We start from the raw sequence: 19989 nt of genomic DNA on the forward strand, positions 1-19989 counted from the left end.
AAGGCAGGATCCGACCCTGCACTTGCACCTTGCCTCACTCTTCTCACCTTGGTCCTTACCCTGGAATGAGTAAAAGAACCTATGAATTATGCGGAGACCCGGCTCCTGAAAACTAATGCTGAAACCTGCAACCCGGGCCTAGCCCACCCCGTGTCGGTTCCGCCCACCCCAGCCCCGCCCCCAACCAAGACCTACCCGTCAACCACGACTCGGTTCCGCCCACCCTACGCTGAGCTCCGCCCCCAAGTCCGGTCGCGCCGGCGCCCGGTGCCCAGGTCCAGGCTCCAGCCCTAGGCTTCGGCCCCTCGGGCCTCCGGGCTGGCCTCCTGCCTGAACGTCACTTCCGGGAAGGCAGCGGGAGCGAGGCTGACTTCCGCCCGCGGGGGAGCGGCGGCGGCGGCGGCGGAGGTGCAGGAGTAGGAGGCCGAGCCGCGGCGCCGGGGGACCGACGGGCGCACAGGCGGGCGGCCAGGAGCCATGGAGTGTGGCCCCGGGACTGGGGTGCGCGGGCCGCGGCGGTGAGTGCCGAACAGGGGCGGGCATGGCGGCGTGGGGCGGCCTCCGTGCCGCCCTGGCCGTTTGGGGAGCCGGGCCCGGCCGCGAGGCTGGGGCAGCCTGGTCGGACTCCCCCGAAACCCCGCACTCCCGGGGTAGCCGCAGTGTTCCCGAAGGGACCCCACGCCAGGGGCGAGGACCGCGGGCCAGCGTTCCCACTTTGGCAGAGCCTTGTCCCCCCTCCACTCAGCCTTCCGACGTGGGGTGGACACCCACCCTCCTATGACGCGGTCCCCGCTTCTTCCCCCCGCCTCCATTCTGCCCTCCGGCGTGGAGGTGAACGCCCACCCCCCCTGGGATGCGGCCTCCGCCTTCCGGGAGTGCGCTGCCCGAGCCGCGGACTCTGCCCCTGCCCCGGAACCGGCCCTGCAGCCCAGCACCCGGGGCTGCGGGCCCGTAGCCAAGCCCTGCTTCCTAAACGTCTCCCAGGCGCCTCTGCCCCTTCGCAGGCTTCCCGGCCTCCGCTCCATTTCAAGGAACATCCACAGGCGCTAACCCCGGTCCAGGATTCCTCCGGGGCTCCGTTTCCCACAGAATGAAGTCCAATATCTGCAGCAGAGCGCACGGGCGCGGCCTGACCCTGGCCTTCTCCGGGGCCCCTCTGGTCGCCTCTTCCTCCCAGTGTCTGTCTCCTCTAGCCAGAACCCGCGGTTCCTGGAAGGCGCCGCCACCACTGGGGTTTGCCCATGCCCTTCCCTCTGCCCTGCCCCCTATCATTTGGTCACTGTCTCCACCGATCAGACTGCACCTTCCAGGCAGCTTTCCTACCCTGACTGGCTGGGTGAGGTGCCGTCACCGCCGTTAGTATTTAGGTCGTCCTAGAGTATTGCAATTGCTTTGGTTCCTCCTTGGTCCTCTTAACACTACTCCAGCCTGCATGGGACCCGGCAGCATCTGCTTGTGAGTGAAATCCCTGGAGCTTTGGGTCCCAGGGGTGTGTGCCCAGTGATCGAGGCACCTGAATGTGCACTGCCCAGTCTGAGGCCTGGCTCTTGGGGCACTACTCAGTGATACTCATAAATGATGTGCGGGAGGTCCCAGCTGTGTATGTCCTGAGAGAGACTGTCCCTGTTCCCTGTCAGATCTGGCAAACTCTGTAGCTTTCCCATTTCCTCTTTTCCCCTTGTCATTTGCCCATTCGTTCAGCCATTGTTTATTGAGCAAAAACAGATAGTGGTCCTACCCTCATGGAGTTTTTCTCTGATTGGAACTGGGAACCATGAGAGCATGGTGGACGTGGGGTGGGGGTACCTCAACCTGACCAGGTTTAGGCCTCTTTGAGGACACTGAAGTGAGATCTGACGGGTGGAAAGGACAAGAGCAAGGACCATCACATGAGATTGGGGAGGGGGTCCCCAGGAGGGAAGCTGCGTGGGCTCTGGCTCTGAGGCATGAGTGGGCAATGGGGCTCGTCCGAGGAGAGTGAGGGGCACCAGATGAGTGAGGCTGGAGAGGTTCCTCCAGCCAACTGCCAACCTGGCAGACTGTGATGAGGGATTTTGTCTCTACTCTGAACACAGAGAGGTGGTATGATCAGATTTGTGTTGTGAAAAGATCTTTCAGCTGCTGGGGGGTGGGGACAATGGCCTGGAGTGCTGTGATGGTAGCCAAGGGGGCACCAGCAAGGAAGGAGACTGCTGAAGGCCAGGTGATGACAGAGGAGGGGACCAGTGGCAGGTAAAGAGAGAAAGAGCCAACAGGGAGGAGTCCAGGACCACATCCAGGGTCGTGGTTTGGTCAGTGTGGCTTGGCCACCTTGGTGTACTCCTTTATCCTCAGGGCTGTGGGGGACCTCCTACCTGCCCCCCCTGGCTCTCAACGAGGTCTTCCTTTCAAAACCAGCTTTCATGCCCAGCCGGTATGGCTCGGTGGTTGAGTGTCGACCCATGTATGAGGAGGTCACTGGTTCAATTTCCGTTAAGGGCATAGACCTGGGTTGCAGCTTGATGATCCCCAGTAGAGGGTGTGCAGAAGGCAGCTGATCAATGTTTCTCTCCAATTGATGTTTCTGTCTCTCCTTCTCTTGGAAATCAATAAAAACATGTTTGTTTGTCTTTTAAAAAGAACCTAGCTTTCACAGAGCCACCTAAACTTCAGACCTTTTACTCCCTGCTTGCAGCCGTGGACCACCACCTGTTGGGGCCTGGACCTCTTTGAGAATATGTTGGTTGAAATTTGGGGACACATAATTCTCTCTTGGAGGGTACACTGTGGGGTGTTAAGCAGCATCCCTGGCCTCCACCCTCTTAATGCCAGGAGCTCCCTTCCCCAATCCTCATAACCAAAAACGTCTCCAGTCATTGGCAAGTGTTCCCATCTGAAACCAGTATGATAGACCCTCTCTTCTGAAAAATACTTGCACATGAGGTGTGCATCCTGCCTGGAAGTTTAGGGTCTCCTGGAAGCTGTCCATGCCCTCACCTTGGCTTTTGCAGTTCTCCCACTCCCCTCTGTGCCCCAAATCTGGGTGACAGCACGATGTGGCTCTCTCCAGCCCTTAGTCGCAGGTCACAGGTCCGGAGGGAGTAGGTGTGTTCTGGACCTCAGACTTCTCTGACCTACTCTGAATTTGAGTGTCCCTGGCCCCAGTGGTTTTCAAATGCTGTGGCCTCAAAACTGAACGTGTCAAGGTCCTCTGATGCTAAAGCTGAGGAGTGTGTGTCTCCCTCCCTCGGTCTAGTCTGTAGGGAAAGCGTAATAAGTGGTCAGGTTTTATCAAACCTGTTTTTTTCCTAGTCTCTCCTTTCACAGCTCTCTGTATATGATTGTAGTTCTTCTAGCAGTTTAACTGTAGTCTATTTAGTTTCACGATGCTCTGTCAAAAGGAAGAACATTTGAGCTTCTACTCTGAGCCATGTCCCCTGCCCACTACTAAAGCCCTCGTGTCATTTACTATTCCTGTGATGTGAGTGGTGTCTTATTGATGGATAAGGAAACTGAGGCTCTGGGAGGATTAGTGAATTGCTCAAGGTCCCAGACCCTGAAGTTGGCAGAGCTGGAGGAGGAGCCTCAGCTCCCAGGACCCATCACCCCCTCTACAGCCTGGCCCCTGGGCTTGGCCCCCAGCACAGGGGAGAGCCATTGTTCAGCTCTTAGCCCGAGATGTATCCTGCTTTTGTTCCCAGAGCCTTTGTTGTGTTTCCTCTGCCTGGGCTCCTCTGTCTCCTGTCCTCTGGCGGGCCCAACCCCTGTCAGCGCCCCTATCAGGGAGCTTTTAGGTCCCTGTCTGAAGTCTGTTCTTGCTTCAGCTGCTCTGTGTGTGTGTGTGCTGGGGTGTGTGTGTGTGTGTATGTGTGTCTGGGCCAGCCTTGTGGACAGAATCATGGGGGGGGGGGGGGGGGCGGGGTGGTGGTGACAGGGTTTCCCTGGGCCCAGAACTGGAGGAGGAGAGCTGGAGTGGGCCAGGGGGTTTGCTTGCCCAGCACAGCCATCAGGTTGTGGCTGGGCTGACGAATGGGCTTACATGGCAAGATTTGGTGACTACAAGCTGAGGAAGGGTGGTAGCAGGCGGGGACAGGTCAGTTTTGGGTCCCACAGAGGCCACTTGGGAGGTGCATGGTCCCCTGAGCGTGGTAAGCTGGGCTTGCAGGTCTGTGGGGCAGAGGGTGGAGCAGTCTTGATCAGGAGAGAGTGGACTGGGCTTTGGGGAAGGCCAAGAGGCTCAGGCCATGTGAGATTGGGTCCCCGACTCTGGTTGTGCCCTGGGGAAACTCACATGTTGCTGTTCTTTGCAGGGCTTTCCTGTGCAGGACATGGAGACGTGAGGCTGCAAGGCTCCCGAGGGCTCGGCTTGGACCGAGATGGGGCTGGGCTGCTGCCTCCTAACAGGGCTTTTGTTGGGGCAGTGGCTGGGGGTTGCCCTCCCCCCTCTCCCACCCGCATCTCGGAGCAACCCTACCCCTCTGCTGCTGAGCGAGGCCTGTCTTGGGGCCCGGTGCCCGCCATGAACGGCCTGTCGGTGACTGAGCTCTGCTGCCTCTTCTGTTGCCCACCCTGCCCTGGCCGCATTGCCGCCAAGCTCGCCTTCCTGCCGCCGGAGCCCACCTACTCGCTGGTGCCTGAGCCTGAGCCCAGGCCTGGTGGGGCTGGGGCCACCGCCTTGGGGACCCTGCGGGCCTCCACGGCCACCCCCAGACGTTGGAAGCTCCACCTGATGGAGCGCTCTGATTTCCAGTACAGCCAGCGTGAGCTGGACACGATTGAGGTCTTCCTGACCAAGAGCAGCCGGGGCAACCGCGTTGCCTGCATGTATGTGCGCTGTGTGCCCGGAGCCAGGTGAGCCTTTAGGACTGGACCAGACAGACCCAGAGCCAGGAAGGATGGAGGGGCGGGACCTGGGCAGAGCCCCATGCTCATCCTCATGGTTCCTGGAATGCCAAAATGGGATGAAAGCCCACCAGGGGTTATGGGTGCCTGGGGGTGCTTCTTGCCAAGGTCTGGCAGACCAGAGCTACCAAGGGTGTGCTTCACTCTGCTCACGGCCGCTGCTCAGCTCCCGTAAGCTCTTACTGCCAGGTGCCCTTCCCTTTGCAGCTCCTCTCATTATCCCATCTTGCAGATGAGGACCCTGAGGCTGAGGGAAGTGGCTTCAAGTGGCTGTGTCACATCACCACTCTACACGGAGCAGGGTCTCGCAGGCGCTCGGTGCCCAGTGAAGTTTTGGTACTTGAGGCTGCTGGTGGCTCAGGCTCAATCTGCCTTCCCATTAACAGGGCACCTCAGGACCTGCAAGCAGAGCTCTTTCCTGAGCCTGCAGGGTGGGGCAGAGGCAGGTTTTCCAGGTGCTTCTGCCTCACACCAGGCAGTCTTTGACTTCAGGTCTAAGTTCAGAGGGAGAGTTCTTACATTTCCTCTGGGCCAGGCAGGGCTGGCGGGAGTGGGAGCTGGGACCCAGTAGTGCTGGAGGAAGAGGACCTTGAGAGTCTGTTGGCGAGGAGTCACCTCGTTGCCTGCTCTTGGCAGGACCTCGGCAGGCCCTGTTCGCGGCAGCTTGGCAGGCCTGTCATGGGACACAAGATCTGAAAGGAGTGCCATGGTCATTTTCTGCAGGAGAAGGAGACCCAAACCACTGTGATCAGGGGTTGGCTTTATTCACTTGTGGGGCAGGGGACGGGCCAACTGTCAGGAAGCGAGGGGACAGCCCTGTCGATGAAGTCTCGGAGCAGCAGGCCCACGTGCCTTCTGTCCTCAGGGGCTGTTGGAGTCCCTCCTAAGGAAGGGACTCAAGGAGAGGCGGCGGGCCCATCCTGTGCTCAGAACGGGACAGAGATCACACAGGCAGGAGGAGCTAGGCTGTTTTGTGGCACAGGCCGCCTGTCCTCCCTCTCCCCCACAGCACTCCTGTCCCTTCCTGGTTGAGGTGTGAGTAGACCCCTCTTTCTCTTGTCCTCTGACCCTGTCTTCTCCCACCCCGCTAGGTACACAGTCCTTTTCTCACATGGCAATGCAGTGGACCTGGGCCAGATGAGCAGCTTCTACATTGGCCTGGGCACACGCATCAACTGTAATATCTTCTCCTATGACTACTCGGGCTATGGCGTTAGCTCGGGCAGGCCCTCTGAGAAGAACCTCTATGCCGACATCGATGCTGCCTGGCAGGCCTTGCGCACCCGGTGAGCTGTGTGCGGGGACTTGGTCAACCTAAAGTGTCCCCTTGGAGGGGACCAGAAACTGTGAAACAGGGTGGGTTGGAAGGTGCCCACTAGGGACTTAGGCCTACCTCCCTGGGGAGGAAGGAAGCCTGGGCCAAGTCCTTGTGGGTGGCCTTGCTGGAGAGGGGAACTGTCAGTGGCCACAGTGGTCCAGATGATGAGGCCTGACCCGTATCCCTTCAGCATGGTAACAGATATGCTTGGTGTGCAGGCAGGCATGTCGGCAGTCTTCAAAACTCCCTGGGCAGGGGCAGGGGCAGGGATGGGCTGGGGCTGTCTCCAGGGGAGTGGAGGTTCCCTCAGAAAGAAATGTTAAGTGGAGGACCTTGGGCCCAGTGGTAGCATATGAGGGCTGTGTGAGTGAATTGTGGGAGCCCCAAGGCAAAGGGAGCACATGGGGTTCAGGGCTGGGCTGGGCTGCATTGGGATTCTGGGGGCAGGCCTATGAGGTACTTATAGCCGTGGAACTGGGCCTCATCCTGGGTCAGTGGGTAGGGGTGGGGCTCCTCTAGGCTTAGAGGGTTCTGTTGGGCAGCTTGGTGCCTAGCACAGCATTGATGGCTGGTGGGAGGTCAGTGAGCAGAGGACATATCCACATACTTGACTCAGGGCCATTCCCTCTCTGGACCTCCACCATCCTGGTCATCCAGATCCTGGGCAGACCCCTCCCACCCTAATACTCACTCACTGAAGCACCTTTACTCTGTCTCAGTGCTGCCCTGAGCCCAGCACTGCTCTAGAAGGAGGTTAACCCTGGCCTTCCTGGAGGTGGAGCCCTATCCACTGTCTGCTGGGGGATACCCTACTTCAGCCCTGCCTGGCTGACCTGCCGGGCCCTCTTCTTCGAGGCCCAAAGTCAGTCTGCCCTGGGGAGATGGGGCTCATAGTGATGGACCAGGCAGTCCCTTTGGCAGGCCCTGGGAGCAGGGTCCCCTGACACCAGGGACCTATCTTGGGTGGTGTGATACAGATACATGCCTGCCCTCAACTGCCTCAACCCTTCCTTCTGTCCTTCTTGCGCTGGGGGTTGCTGGCAGAATCAGACGCCGCTGTGGGGTGAGGGCTAGGAGCTTTGTCCATTGTCCATCTATCCTGTCACCAGCATTGACTTCCAGAGACTTGGTCCCTAAGCTCCAACAGCCTAGAGGCAGTAGGAGGCTTGTGCCCAAGCAGTGCCTGGGGCTGGGAGGCCTGGGGGAGAAGAGTCACTCCATTTGTCACCTGTTGAGTTTATTCAGGTGGAGATGGCCAGGGGCTGCTGGGGTCCCTGCTTGGTGCTGGGTAATAGGGCTGTGCTGGTGCTCAGCACAGTGGTGGCCATGGCAACCTGAGAGCATCCTTGAGGCCTGGGGGTAGGCTGGGGTTAATGTGTAGTGTTAACCCCAGGGACAGGTGGGGATAACCCTGTAGACAGGGAGGTGGAATCTGGCTTTTCAGGTGTGTTCCTCAAGTGAGATGCAGAACTGTCCTGGCCCCTGTCTACCATGAACAGGGATGTCCCTTTGGGTTTGGGGTCTGATGTGTTGAAGGAGAACCTTGGAGGCCACCTGCATGGGGAGGGTGGCAAGTGGGTCCCCATGTGGTTGGGAATAGGCACATAGGGGCCGTGGAAATGGCTTGGAGCTGGATCAGCTGTGCTGGGGGATTCTAGGGGAGGCATATGGGAGACATGACAGGCTGGGGAAGGGGTTGGGGTTGGGGTTTGAAAGTGGGAGTTGGTGCTGAGGAGGGTGACCCAGGTCTTGGTCACTATATAGGGAAGGTGCCAGAAGGAGTTAGCACACACCCACCTCCCCACAGCAGTGGATATTCTACTCACCAGTGTTGTACTGAGCACCTAATTGGGCATGGAGAACACCAAGGGGTGACACATCGGGATAGCTGCCTCAATTCCCCAAGCAAAGGGGGTGGGGAAGGGGTACAGGGAGGAAGACAACCCCCTCCCCCAAAGAGCTATCTAATTCAGAATAGCAGGGACAGGAAAACTCCAAGCAGAATCTGGATGTGGCCCTGGTCAAGTGTGTATAGGGTTGGAGAAGTAGGAGAGGCCCCAGAGCTACCCTGCTCCCAGCAGCCTTTGTGGGGCCCTCACCAGGTGTGCTCCTTTGGCATGAAGAAGTAGATCCTGTTGGAGAAACTGAGGGTAGATCCAGGTGACCGGGGCTGAGGCCTGGTTGGGGAGGGTTGGGGGCAGCTGTCTTCACACCTGCAGGGGCCCTGCCTCCCTGCTAAGTGCACCGCCTCTGTTGGGGGCCTGGGGAGGGTCCCTGGGACCAGCCTAGTTGCCTAGAACTGTCCTAGGAGAATGGGGGACAGACTGCCCAAGGAGGGAGGGCTGTGGGAGGGGAGTGTTGCAGTTGCAGCTGACCCTGTGCCACTGCCAGGTACGGCATCAGTCCAGATAGCATCGTCCTGTATGGGCAGAGCATCGGCACAGTGCCCACCGTGGACCTGGCCTCCCGCTACGAGTGCGCTGCAGTGGTGCTGCACTCCCCGCTCACCTCGGGCATGCGTGTTGCCTTCCCAGACACCAGGAAGACCTACTGCTTTGATGCTTTCCCCAAGTGAGCGCTGGGCTGCCCTGGGAACCTGGGCGGGGGTGGGGCCTTGGTGGGGCGGGGCTTGGAGGCCTGACGCGCCCCACCCTGCAGCATCGAGAAGGTGTCCAAGATCACATCGCCGGTGCTTATCATCCATGGCACGGAGGACGAGGTGATCGACTTCTCGCACGGGCTGGCGCTCTATGAGCGCTGCCCCAAGGCCGTGGAGCCGCTGTGGGTGGAGGGCGCCGGGCACAACGACATTGAGCTCTACAGCCAGTACCTGGAACGCCTGCGCCGCTTCATCTCCCAGGAGCTGCCCAGCCAGCGCGCCTAGTGGAGCTGCTGCGCCCCAGCCAAGCCAGGAACAGACCTCAGCAATAAGGCGGTGCCCCGGCCCCAGGGGCTGCATGTGTACCCCTCGTGAGCCCCAGTCCCCCAGGCAGCTGGCCGGCAATGAGGTAGAAACTGCCCCTGCCTAGGGGCTGTGGACGATGTGCAAGGGGCAGAGCCACGCTTTCCTTTTCTCTTGGAAGCAAAACAAAGGAAAAAGGTGAAAAATTAAAGATTAAAAATTTTAACGTTTCTTCCCTTTCATGGCTCCTGTGTGCTCTCCCCAGGGCTCTGCGAGTTCTCAGAATGTGCTGGGCTTGCCCCCAAACCCCCAGGAGAGTTCACAAATGCAGATGCCACCATCACTCCCACGGAAGAAGGGGTTGGGTTTAGGTCCCAACCGAGCACCCCTTGAGCTTGCTGTTGTCTGGGTGGTGATGTTATCTGGGAGGGTGGTGGGCGCCCTATCTTTTCAAAACCCTTGAGGGGTAGGGTGAGTAGCCGCAGCAGGTGTGTGCTCGGCCTGCTCTGGGGCCCCAGTGAGGCACCCTTCCGCTCCCATAATGGGTAAGGACACTGCACAATCGCTCCCTTGGTAGATAAGGATACTGCAATCACAAGGCTCCTCTTCCTGTCCTGGGGGCGGCCTGCACAGAGTGCCAAGACAGCTCACCAAGGTTCTGAGGGGCCAGGCCAGGTCACTTCCTTTGCAAATGAGGCTGAAGCCCAGGGACAGACTGGCAGGTCTGAGGGCCTTATGGGGTCTTCCCAAGGGGCCACTCCGGGGCTGGGTTTCCTTTACACTCCTTGGGGGCTTTGAGCTGTCTTTGCCTCGGGTGCCCTTGAGATCCCGGGTCTCTCTGTACCCCAGCTGGAGGCCAGGCTCACCACCAGGCCCGGAGTGCCTCCTGCGACCTCCAAGGACAAAGCCCTAGAGCTGGGAAAGCCTCGGAGACGAGTGACCTATCGTCCACCCCAGGGTCTGGCGGCCGCTTAGCTTGTGCTGCAGAATCAAGGGATGGCGGCCACCGCCCAGATCTGCTGGTTTCCACCTGGCCCCAGTCCGAAGCCTATGGCGTTGCACGGCCCTTTAAGAGGGGGCGGTGCTTCAGCCTGGGGGGTGGGGACTACGCTGAGGGGGCGCGGCCGTTGGGAGCTGTGTCACCTGCAGGGTCCGGGCGGGAGCGGAAGTGGCGTAATGCTCGCCCGGAACCGGCGGCGGATGGTCGAGGAGGCCGCGGCCTCGCCGGTAAGTGGCGGGGGCTCGTACCCCGCCCGGCCGGTCCCTGCCCTTTCCGCCATTCCCGACGGTTCCCCTCCGTTCCCATGCGTCTCAGCCTCTCCACGTGCAGAACGGGCTACCGCGGGGCCGGACCGCACGCAGTCCCACCGTGCCCCGGCGCCTCCGCTGGTCTCAGTGTTGACACTTAGCGGGCTCAGGTGGCGGTAGATCGCTTCCCGTCAGTCCGGCCGGGTTTGGCCTCGCAGTACGTTGCTCCTCAGAACTTTTGGTTGCTTGTAATGGGGAAGGAGAGACTTGGGTGCTCAGAGAGCTTAGAATGGGCCGCCGGGGGCATAAAGAGTGTCACAGTCCGACGGAAGGTGACTCACCGGTGTCACGCGGGAGACGCCTTTTCTACCAAACCTTTCCTCTACCGTCCCTCCAGGCTTGCTCCGGTATCCTGGCCTCGGGGCAATCCAGCCTGAGAGTCTATGGAGTCCTGGCCCACCCGTCTCTATCACTGGAAAGGGCCCTGGCCTGGGGGTGGGCGGGGAAGCTGCTGGTGCCTTCGCCCCTCCCAAGCCCCATGGGCCCCTCTAGCTGGGACTCTGGGGTCATTTTTGATAATACGGGACGTTTAGAAGCCAAACTGAACATGAGATAGGTATTCATTAGAGCAGAGAACATACCCAGGACATTTGCACAGACTGGTCTTTGAGTCTGACATACCCTCACTAAGCCCTGGTCTGTCAATGCCCCCAGCATAGTTAACGTTTCTTAACAATTCTGACTTCCTCACAGTCTCTTGCTTCAGTTTCTTCCCCAAAGCAGCCCTACTCCTGACTCCTCAGCCCTGTACTCCCTCCCACTGACCCATGGTGCCTCACTTGTCACAGAGTATGTTGTCTTTTCACCCTCTCTGAATGTAAGTTTACTGAGAGACAGGGCCCCATAATGCAATAAGTTCAAAGCAACTGCTTACAACTGAACAAAAATGTTTTCAGATACAGAGTAAAAAATGCAGAGCATGTAAGATCCCAGGGAAAAACTCCATGTCATACCTATCCCTGACCTCCAAGGCCTAGTTCCTGGTCCCCTGGGGCAGAGATAAACCAGTTTCTTATGTATCAACAGAGAAAGTCTATGCACATACATCTAATTCGTTTGTACAAAACATCACTCACCATGTGATCCCACTTGGAGAGTGCTTTTTATGAACTCATTCGTTTTAATGGCTGTATCATATTTTATTAGTACTGTGTATTTATCCTATTTCCTGTTGGTTGAAATTTAGGTTATTTCCAGTATTATAACAAGCAATGCTAGGTTGACTATACTTATAGCCAAGTAGGAATATTTCTGTCGGCTGAATTCCTTGGTGCAGAAGTGCTAGGTCAAATGGCTTTGTGCAGATCTCTAACTGGGAAATAATTTCTTAACCAGTCATACCAAATTGTCCCCCTCCCAACAAAGGAAGGGGCTAGTGTCCCCCATTGCTTGATCTTGAAGAACCGGTAGGCATAAAATAGTTTCATTGTAGCTTTACTTGTTTCCTAGGAAGTACAATGGATCTCAGTGCTTTTGTCAGATCTATTTTTTATGTTGATAATTTCTACCATTTTGAAACTGGAAAGATCTATATTTATTATAAACGTGCTTATATTTAAAAGCTGTTTGTATTTCATAGTCTTTGCCCATTTTCCTATTGGGTTGTTGGTGTTATTCTTTTCTAGGCACACTTTCAATATTAAAGCAGTTAGCCCATTGTCTGTTAAAGTGTTTTTCCCATTCTGTCATTTGTCTTTGACTTGGATTGGGTCTTTTTGTTTGTCTGCCTTATTTATTTATTTATTTATTTATTTTAAATTTCTTTATTGATTAAGGTGTCACATATTTGTCCTCATCCCCCCATTCCCATCCCACACCCCTCCCCTTGGATGCCCCAACCCTCTGTTGAACTTAAGCATTGGTTAGGCTCATATGCTGCCTTATTTATTTATTTATTTATTTATTTATGCCAGGCACTTAAAGTTATTAGTTATTATTAGTATTTTTCATATGTAGCATCTGCATTTTGTATCACACTCAGAAATATCTTCTATAGTTCAAGATAATATAACATTTGATATTTTCTTCTGGAAATGTAATGGTTTCTTTTTAAAATAATTTAAATTTTGGTCTAATTCTAGAAACTACTCTTCAGAAAGAGTGAGGTAGGAACCCAAACTGCTTTTTTCTAAATCATTTGCCCCAACTACCTGTCCTGAAAAAGCCATCTTTCCCCACTGAAGTGCCATCTGAATGGTATGCTGAGCCCTGGCCTGCGTGTGGGTTGTTCTAGGCTGTCACCCCAGTTAGCCTGAGCCCCCTGTCTTGATCACGGAGGTCTGGAAGCCCGTCTTCTCTCCTCACTTCTGCAGGTTCTTTTTTCTTGTCAACCTCAGATGGGCTTATCCACTTCCCTCACCCTGATTTTTCATTTTTGCAGAAAGTGGGATTGCTTAGATTTATAGATGTAGTCGAGAGAAATTTGTCATCTTATAATAAATAGTTGATACCTTGCACATAAATCATGCAATGCTAGTTCACAAGGCACACTCCATGATAGAAAGGATTCTGAAAATTTAAGTATGAGCATCCTCCCCCCTACCCCCCACAGCACATGATGTTGACCTTGATGAGGCAGTCTGCTGAGACTCTGCTCTCTCCACACCAGGTGCCTGTGAGGGGCTCACCCGGGGCCTTTCTCCAGACTCAGGGTTACCATGTAGTGGCAGTGATGGGGGAAGCCTGTGGTACATTCCAGAATGCGCTCCCTTTCCCTTTCATTTGATATGGCCCATGGGTCTGGCTGCATGGAAGAAGGGCCAGCTTTTCTGTTCTCCATTTTGTAAGTTTTCCGGACATGTGCTCACACCTGGCAGTGGCGTTCTCCTGTTGCTCAGTGGGGCCCTGAGCACAAACCCACTCTCCAGGAAGGCAGTGCATGACTGTGGGGCCCAGATCTGAAATGAGGCCTCTAGTGGGAGACCCAAGCACCCTAGTCTAAAGGTATGGGCATCTCCCTCCCCGCTGGGGCAGTGCTTAGGGTTCATGGTTAGGGTGCAGGACCAACTATTGGCAGTGGGATTCATCAGACCAGAATGCTGGCCCAGCATCAGAGTACCTCTTCCTTACATTTCACAACTGCTGCCATGTGCCAAGTTGATCTTTATGAAAATCCTGAGCTGCTGGGTTCACCATCCCTATTGTTTCCACTTACAGGGGAGACAGCTCAGGCAAAGCTGCCCCCAGGGTGGCTCTAGCCTCGGGTTTCTGTGATGGCTTATAGTCTTGGGCCACTTCATGCCTCTGCTGGACAGTGAGCTCTGAGCCATCAGACCCCAGTGCCTGGCACTGGCAGGGCACAGACCATAGTCGTGTGTGTCTGTAGCACGTGCAGATGACACTCGGAGGGGGCTGGGGCTGGGCCTGGCCGCGGCCATTGTTTTGAAGCCCAGCATGCCTAGCAGAGCTCCCCCTGACCCATGTTGGAGGAGGAGGGCATCCTGAAGATGGCTTTTCTCCTTCAGCAGATCAGGGGGGACTAGAGGAGCATGGGCCTTTGAGAGGTGGCCCGGAGGCCAGGCCCTGGGTGTCCTTGAGAGCCAGACAAATGAAACATGCGTTGTGCCTCTCTGAGCCTCTACTTTCAGGGGTCTTGGGCCAGCCAAGGAGTGAGGATGAGCAAGAGCTCTGTGGAGGGAATCCCCATGTGAAAGGAAGTAAGTGAACACCAGGTTAGAGCCAGATTCTGTCCCTCCCACTTCCTGGAGAAGGAATGGGGCCCCTGGGTCTGTCCCCAGTGCTCTGAGCAGGGGTCTAGTGCATTTTGTGTGTCATGCCAGTAGTAGGTCAGTCATATGCCCACTATCTGGCTAGGCCTGGCTGGGGCTTGCTTCATCCTGGCTACGTCCATTGTCTTACCCTGAGCTCTTGGCTGTGAGGGATCCCTGGACCATGGTAAGTAGTCTCACACATGTTGGAAATAAACATGGATGTCTTAAGAGAGTGGGAAGTGTGCATTAATCTCTAAAATGCTCTATCACAAAAGGCTAGAACATTAGCTTGACTAGGGGGGTGGCAGATATATATTAACTCTGGTGACTCTTTGAAATCAGAATTGGATTAAGGAGAAGACCAGCTGGGTAACATCTAAAGAAACTAATTTTTTTTGTTTTGTTTTGTTAATCCTTACCTGAGGATATTTTTTCCATTGATTTTTTTAGAGAGAGTGAAAGGGAAAAAGGGGGAAAGAGAGAGAAACATTGATTGTTTGTCTCCACATGCACCCTGACTAGGTCAGGGATCTAGCCTGCAACCCTGGTGTGTGCCCTGGACTGGGAATCGAACCTATGACTCCTATATGTGTGGGCCGACACTAACCACTTAACAACACTGGCCAGGGCTTTTTGATATATTTTTATTTTTTTCAAATATATTTTTATTGATTTCAGAAAGGAAGGGAGATGAAGAGAGAGAAACATCAATGATGAAAATCATTGATCGGCTGCCTCCTGCACACCCCCTACTGGGGGTTGAGCCCGCAACCCAGGCATGTGCCCTTGAATGGAATTGAACCCGGGACCGTTTAGTCCGCAGGCCAACGCTCTATCCACTGAGCCAAACCAGCTAGGGCTTAATTTATTTTTATTGACTTTTAGAGAGGGAGGGAGAGAGAGAAACAATGATGGGCTGCCTCTTGCAGCACCCTGACTGGGGATCGAACCCACAGCCTGGGCATGTGCCCTGACCAGGAATGGAACTGGTGACCTTTCAGTGCACAGGACGGTGCTCAACCAACTGAGCCTTATGGGCCAGGGCTAGGCCAGTATTTTATTTACGACTTGAGCAGACTTTATTTTGCAGGCAAGAACGCAGCGGACAACGAAGGGTGATCATTAAACTGAGCTCTCAGTGGCGAGGTGACTCTCGGCCAGAAGAGGGCTGAGGCAACCTCCGGTTAGAGAGGTCCAGGGTCACGTCTAAGAAGGTGTACACGTTGTAGTCATGATGCTGGAGGTTCTTGTAGGAGTGGTGTCAAACGGCTCAGCAGGAGCGGCGGCTGGTGCAGGCTTTTTTGGTGGACTTTGTTTCTTGGAATTTGGTGGCAGGCCCTTGTCACTCTTTCCTGATTCTGCAGAGAGAGAGGCTGTAGACCTTCCAGAAGCAGAGTCTTCAGCGCACCGGCTCGCCCTTGCCACAGCAGAACGAAGGCCGCCATCGCGGTGACTCCGAGGCCGGCCCGCCTAGGCCAGTATTTGTACCAGAGTAGTGAACAGGACAAACACTGAGTGGTTAGGGTCATATGTGCCAACACCCAACACCAGGCAGGTGGCTGAATAGGGCGTGTGCTATCTGACATGCCCCTCTGAGAGCTGGTCCACGGCCTCCTAAATCTCCATATCCCATCTTGTTCCTCCCATGTCCCTGCAGGCCCCTCTACAGGTAATCACTGTGGGCAGGCTACAGAGATCACAGCATGAATGGTCCTCCTGGCTCCTCCTTCCCGACCCTGTGTCCTGGTTCTCCCAAGGAACTTTCTCCATAATTTAATAACCAGTGTTGAGGTGGTTTCTTTCTTTTTTCCAATTACAAATAGTTCAGCTATATATACTTGCTTCTTTTTAAAAAATATATATTTTTATTGATTTCAGAGAGGGAGAGAGAGAGAAACATCAATGATGAGAGAGAATCATTGATCGGCTGCTTCCTGCATGCCCCACACTGGGGATTGAGCCTGCAACCTGGACATGTGCCCTGACTGGGAATCAAACCATGACTTCCTGGCTCATAGGTCGACACTCAACCATTGAGCCATGCTGGCCAGGCCGTACTTGCTTCTTTATGAATATTTTTTGGTACCTTTTTTGGAGTGGAATTGCTGGGTCAAAGGGCACAAAATTGGCAGTTTTGGTAAGCTGTATACAGAGCAATGATACCACGTATAGTTCCTCTGATGTAAGCTGCTACTATCCATGTGGTCATTATTATTAAATTACTCCCCCCCAAAAAAAATTACTCCCATGTTCCCTCTCCACGTTTGTTTTAAAGTTTTTATCTTGGAATCATTTGGGGTTTTTCAGAAAAGTTGCAAAGACAGTATAGAGAGTTCCCATCTACATTTCACCCAATGCCCTTCATGTTAACATTGTGTTAAAGCCAATAAATGGACTTGTGTGCATTCCCATCAACTACATGCCAGTCTCATCATATTTTCCACTGACATCCTTATCTGTCCCAAGATCCAACCCAGATCCTCACATCATATTTAGTCATCACATCTCCTTAGTCTCTTACAATCTAGGGCACTTCAAGACTTTCTTTTTTTTCATGACCTTGACAGTTTGGGGGGCGTTTTATGAAATGTCCCCTATTTTGGCCTTCTGTTTTCTCATGAATAGACTGGGGCTGTGGGTTTTTGGGAAGAGCATACCAATGTGAGGTGCCCTTCTGGTCACATCCCATCAGGAGTTCCCATCACACACAGGACATCAACCTGAGGTGGACCTTGTCCACGTGGGTGAGGTGGGGCCAGCAGGGTATCCCCACTGCAGATTGTTGTCCTCCCCCTTTCCTGCCCTGTTCTTAGGAAGTGAGTCACTGAGTCCAGTCCACACTAAGGGTGGATTTATTTAAAAAATCGTTTTTCATATAGAAAACTATAAAAAACAAAGGACAGGTGGCCCATAATTGCACTGCCTAGATACCTGTTGACATTTAAAGAAAATAAAAAAATACACATGGGTAAAAGTTGTATAGAAAGTACTATTAAAACAAAAAATTGCTGAAGCCGGTTTGGCTCAGTGGATAGAGCGTCGGTCTGCGGACTGAAAGGTCCCTGGTCCGATTCCGGTCAAGGGCATGTACATTGGTTGCGGGCACATCCCCGGTGGGGGGTGTGCAGGAGGCAGCTGGTCGATGTATCTCTCTCATCGATGTTTCTAGCTCTCTATCCCTCTCCCTTTCTCTCTGTGAAAAATCAATAAAATATATTAAAAAAAATTAAGGCTTCACTATCTAAAAGAAGATATTGGCCATTCCAGTATGTCTATACATACACACACACATACATACCCTGGAGCCTTGATTTTGACCTGACCTATCTGTGTACCTTTCCCATGGGTACATGTGCTCCAGGGTGCACCCCACTTTATGTAGCCTTCCCCTCACCTGCACCTGTGTGCCGTCCACCTCCACATCTGGCTGCATCTGCCCCCATCCCTGAGTCCCTTGGTGCTCTCAGTGAAGGGCAAAGATGGTCTCCGGTTTACAGTTGAGGAAACGGGTCTGGAGAAAGGAGGGACTAACGCCAGGTGGGTGCTCATCCTGGACTAAGCTCAGGCCATCTCCCTTTGTGTGTTCCCCAAACTCTCACTACCACTTAGCTCTGTGCACCGGAAGGCTGCTGCTCAGCCCTCTTGCAACCTTGATTTCTGTCTGACAACTGAAGGGTTGTAGTAAGAACAGAGTGACCAGGTACAAGGCTAAGCTGAGCATGGGGTCAGAGGGGTGTGTGGGGGGGTCATGGGGGTTTGAGGGTTATATATTTGCTGGCGGCCTGGGTGTAAAGAGAAATTCCACAGGTGGAGCAGGGATCTCCTGCCTGCAGAGCAGCTGTCGTGGCCCGTAGATGGAGGCCCTAGACCTTCATTATCCCTGAGAGTGGTGCACATCTGAGGCCCTGACAGAATGACTTGTTCGGACCACTCAGCCTGCTGGGCACAGCCTGTATGGCAGTCCAGACCCCTGCCTTGCCACAGCTTACCCCCTTCCTTCTGTAGGAAGAGGGCACCTCTTCAGCCACTGCCCTGGATTCCTGCCACACCACCTGAGGTTCTCACACTTCAGGCCCCAGATGGATCTGCCTCTGGGACACTACCCCTGCTTCCTCCACTTGTCAGGCCTGTGCCTGCTCACCCATGCCATTGTCAACTTCCAGTTGCCTTGCCCTAGACTGAGCCCCTGGAGGTCAGCCTTTGTGGGGCTCCTCTGGCCCAATAAACATGGGCAGAAGGAACGAAAGGTCCCAGCCTTTTTCTCACGCTGCTATTTGCCTGTGTTGCCTGGTGGGGAGATCCTGCAAAGGGCTGCCTGCCTCTTCTGGACTTGGAGAAGTTGGGTTGTGGGGTCCGAGCAGCATCTGCGGGTGGGACTACTGAGATGGGGGTTTGGGAGCCTGCCCAGGTGACCCACCTAGATCTTCAAAGGTACAGGGGGCCCAGGTCGGCAGGAATGCTGACCGCCAGCGCCCAATGAATGCCACCTGGATAATGGCTGTCCACAGTGGGCCTCGGAGCGCCAGGCCTGGGAGAGTGGGCTTGTCTGTCAAAGGGAGCCCACTGGGCTGCATTTCATCTCTGCATCCTGAACTCAAAGCTCCATTCCCATTTTCCCTCCGGGCTGCCACAGTTAGTACCAAGGGGCGGAACCCCAGGGGACAGTGGCTAGCCTGGGGGTAGAGGAGCTCAGCGGTATCAGGCCAGTTAGGAGTTGCGGGTGGAGAGGGTAAGGATCGAGTTCCGGGATATGGCCAGGGTCATGGCCCCTGTCCACATGCAGGTCGCCAAGCTAGCATTGGGGACTGTAACCTGGGCAGGGAGGCCGTGCAGGCCCCCTGGAGGCCGCTCAGGCCACTGCAACGCCGCTACCGCTGGCATAGGAAGGGGCGGGGGCGTGGTCGCCCACTGGCCTGCACCCACCACTTTGGGGCTGCGAGCCCCGGCCATTTGCGTCCCCAGCTATTAAACTTGGTCGGTTCATCCTCCGGGGCTTAGAGAGACCACACTTTCATCGTTCAAGCTACAAGGATCCCTGCCCAGCGCCGGGGAGCGGTGTCCGCGACCCGCGTGTCTCGGCAGGGCCGGACGCTCTGCCTCGCCAAGGCGCCCCGAGCCCAGCCTTTTGCGATTCCAGTAGGTTCCTTTTCCCAACCCCTTTCCTCTCGCCCTCCCGAACGCACACCAATCCTCAGCCCTAATGAGGCGAGCAGAGTGACTCCCGAATGGGGCGCAAAAAGAGGAACGAACACAGGTTCGTTCGACCCGGGGGGTGGGGCGGCCCACTCCTCCGGTGCCTAGGCCCGGGAGGCCCGGGGGGCCTCAGGGTGCAGCATGGGGACTACCACCAAAGGCGGCAAGGGAGGGGACACAGATGCGCGCAGTCAAGCAGGGCACTAGGCCCGGCGTGTGTGTGGGGGGGAAGGGTCGCGCACGTGGCCGGGAGGCGGGGCTGGCCGCCTCCGTACCCCCACCCAACCACGTGGGGTGTGGAGCCCTCCCCCATCGCGAACGGGGGCGCGCTGGGGCCCGGGGGAAGCGTCTGGGGAAGGGGCGGTCTTCTGCTTGCCGCGCGCCGCGCCGTGGGATGGGCGCGCCCGCGAGGGGCGGGGAGCGCGCGAAGGGAGGGGTGCGCCGAAAGGGGGCGGAGCAGTCCGGGGAAGGAGGGGCGTGGCACTCTGGTGGAGGGGGCTCTCTGGGGAGGTGCCTGGGGGCCTTGCCGCAGCAGAAGGGGCGCACCAGGAGGGTCGAGCTCCAGGCCTAGAACCACGCGTGGGAAGGAGAGCACAGGGTCGAAGGCCAGGGCGCGCTCTCGGGCCGGAGGGGGCGCGCCAGGGAGGCGGCTCCATTCGCCCGGACCCCGCCCCAGG

At 55.7% G+C, this 19989-nt stretch overlaps 1 protein-coding gene and 1 pseudogene across 2 annotated transcripts; one reads left to right on the forward strand and one right to left on the reverse strand.

The window, feature by feature from the left end:
* The first annotated feature begins 359 nt into the window (after positions 1-359).
* ABHD17A (abhydrolase domain containing 17A, depalmitoylase) lies at positions 360-9340 on the forward strand. Its single transcript, XM_079771617.1, has 5 exons — positions 360-518; positions 4290-4830; positions 5973-6167; positions 8591-8770; positions 8858-9340. The coding sequence occupies exons 2-5, from the start codon at positions 4499-4501 to the stop codon at positions 9081-9083; spliced, it is 933 nt and encodes a 310-aa protein (XP_079627743.1). The 5' UTR covers positions 360-518; positions 4290-4498; the 3' UTR covers positions 9084-9340.
* A 4267-nt stretch (positions 9341-13607) lies between these two features.
* Positions 13608-17120, reverse strand: LOC307100498 (NADH dehydrogenase [ubiquinone] flavoprotein 3, mitochondrial-like; annotated as a pseudogene). Its single transcript has one exon. The product of its transcript is annotated as an NADH dehydrogenase [ubiquinone] flavoprotein 3, mitochondrial-like (transcript).
* Positions 17121-19989: the final 2869 nt, after the last annotated feature.

This window comes from Cnephaeus nilssonii, assembly GCF_951640355.1.
Source record: "Cnephaeus nilssonii genome assembly, chromosome: 5".
NCBI lineage: Eukaryota > Metazoa > Chordata > Mammalia > Chiroptera > Vespertilionidae > Cnephaeus > Cnephaeus nilssonii.

What these genes read in the sequence shown, in the direction of transcription:
- ABHD17A (XM_079771617.1), top strand. Translation starts at nt 4,499, where the DNA reads ATGAACGGCCTGTCGGTGACTGAGCTCTGCTGCCTCTTCTGTTGCCCA. An exon ending in CGCTGTGTGCCCGGAGCCAG is followed by an intron (nt 4,831 to 5,972) that starts GTGAGCCTTTAG and finishes CCACCCCGCTAG; the next exon opens with GTACACAGTCCTTTTCTCAC. An exon ending in TGGCAGGCCTTGCGCACCCG is followed by an intron (nt 6,168 to 8,590) that starts GTGAGCTGTGTG and finishes TGCCACTGCCAG; the next exon opens with GTACGGCATCAGTCCAGATA.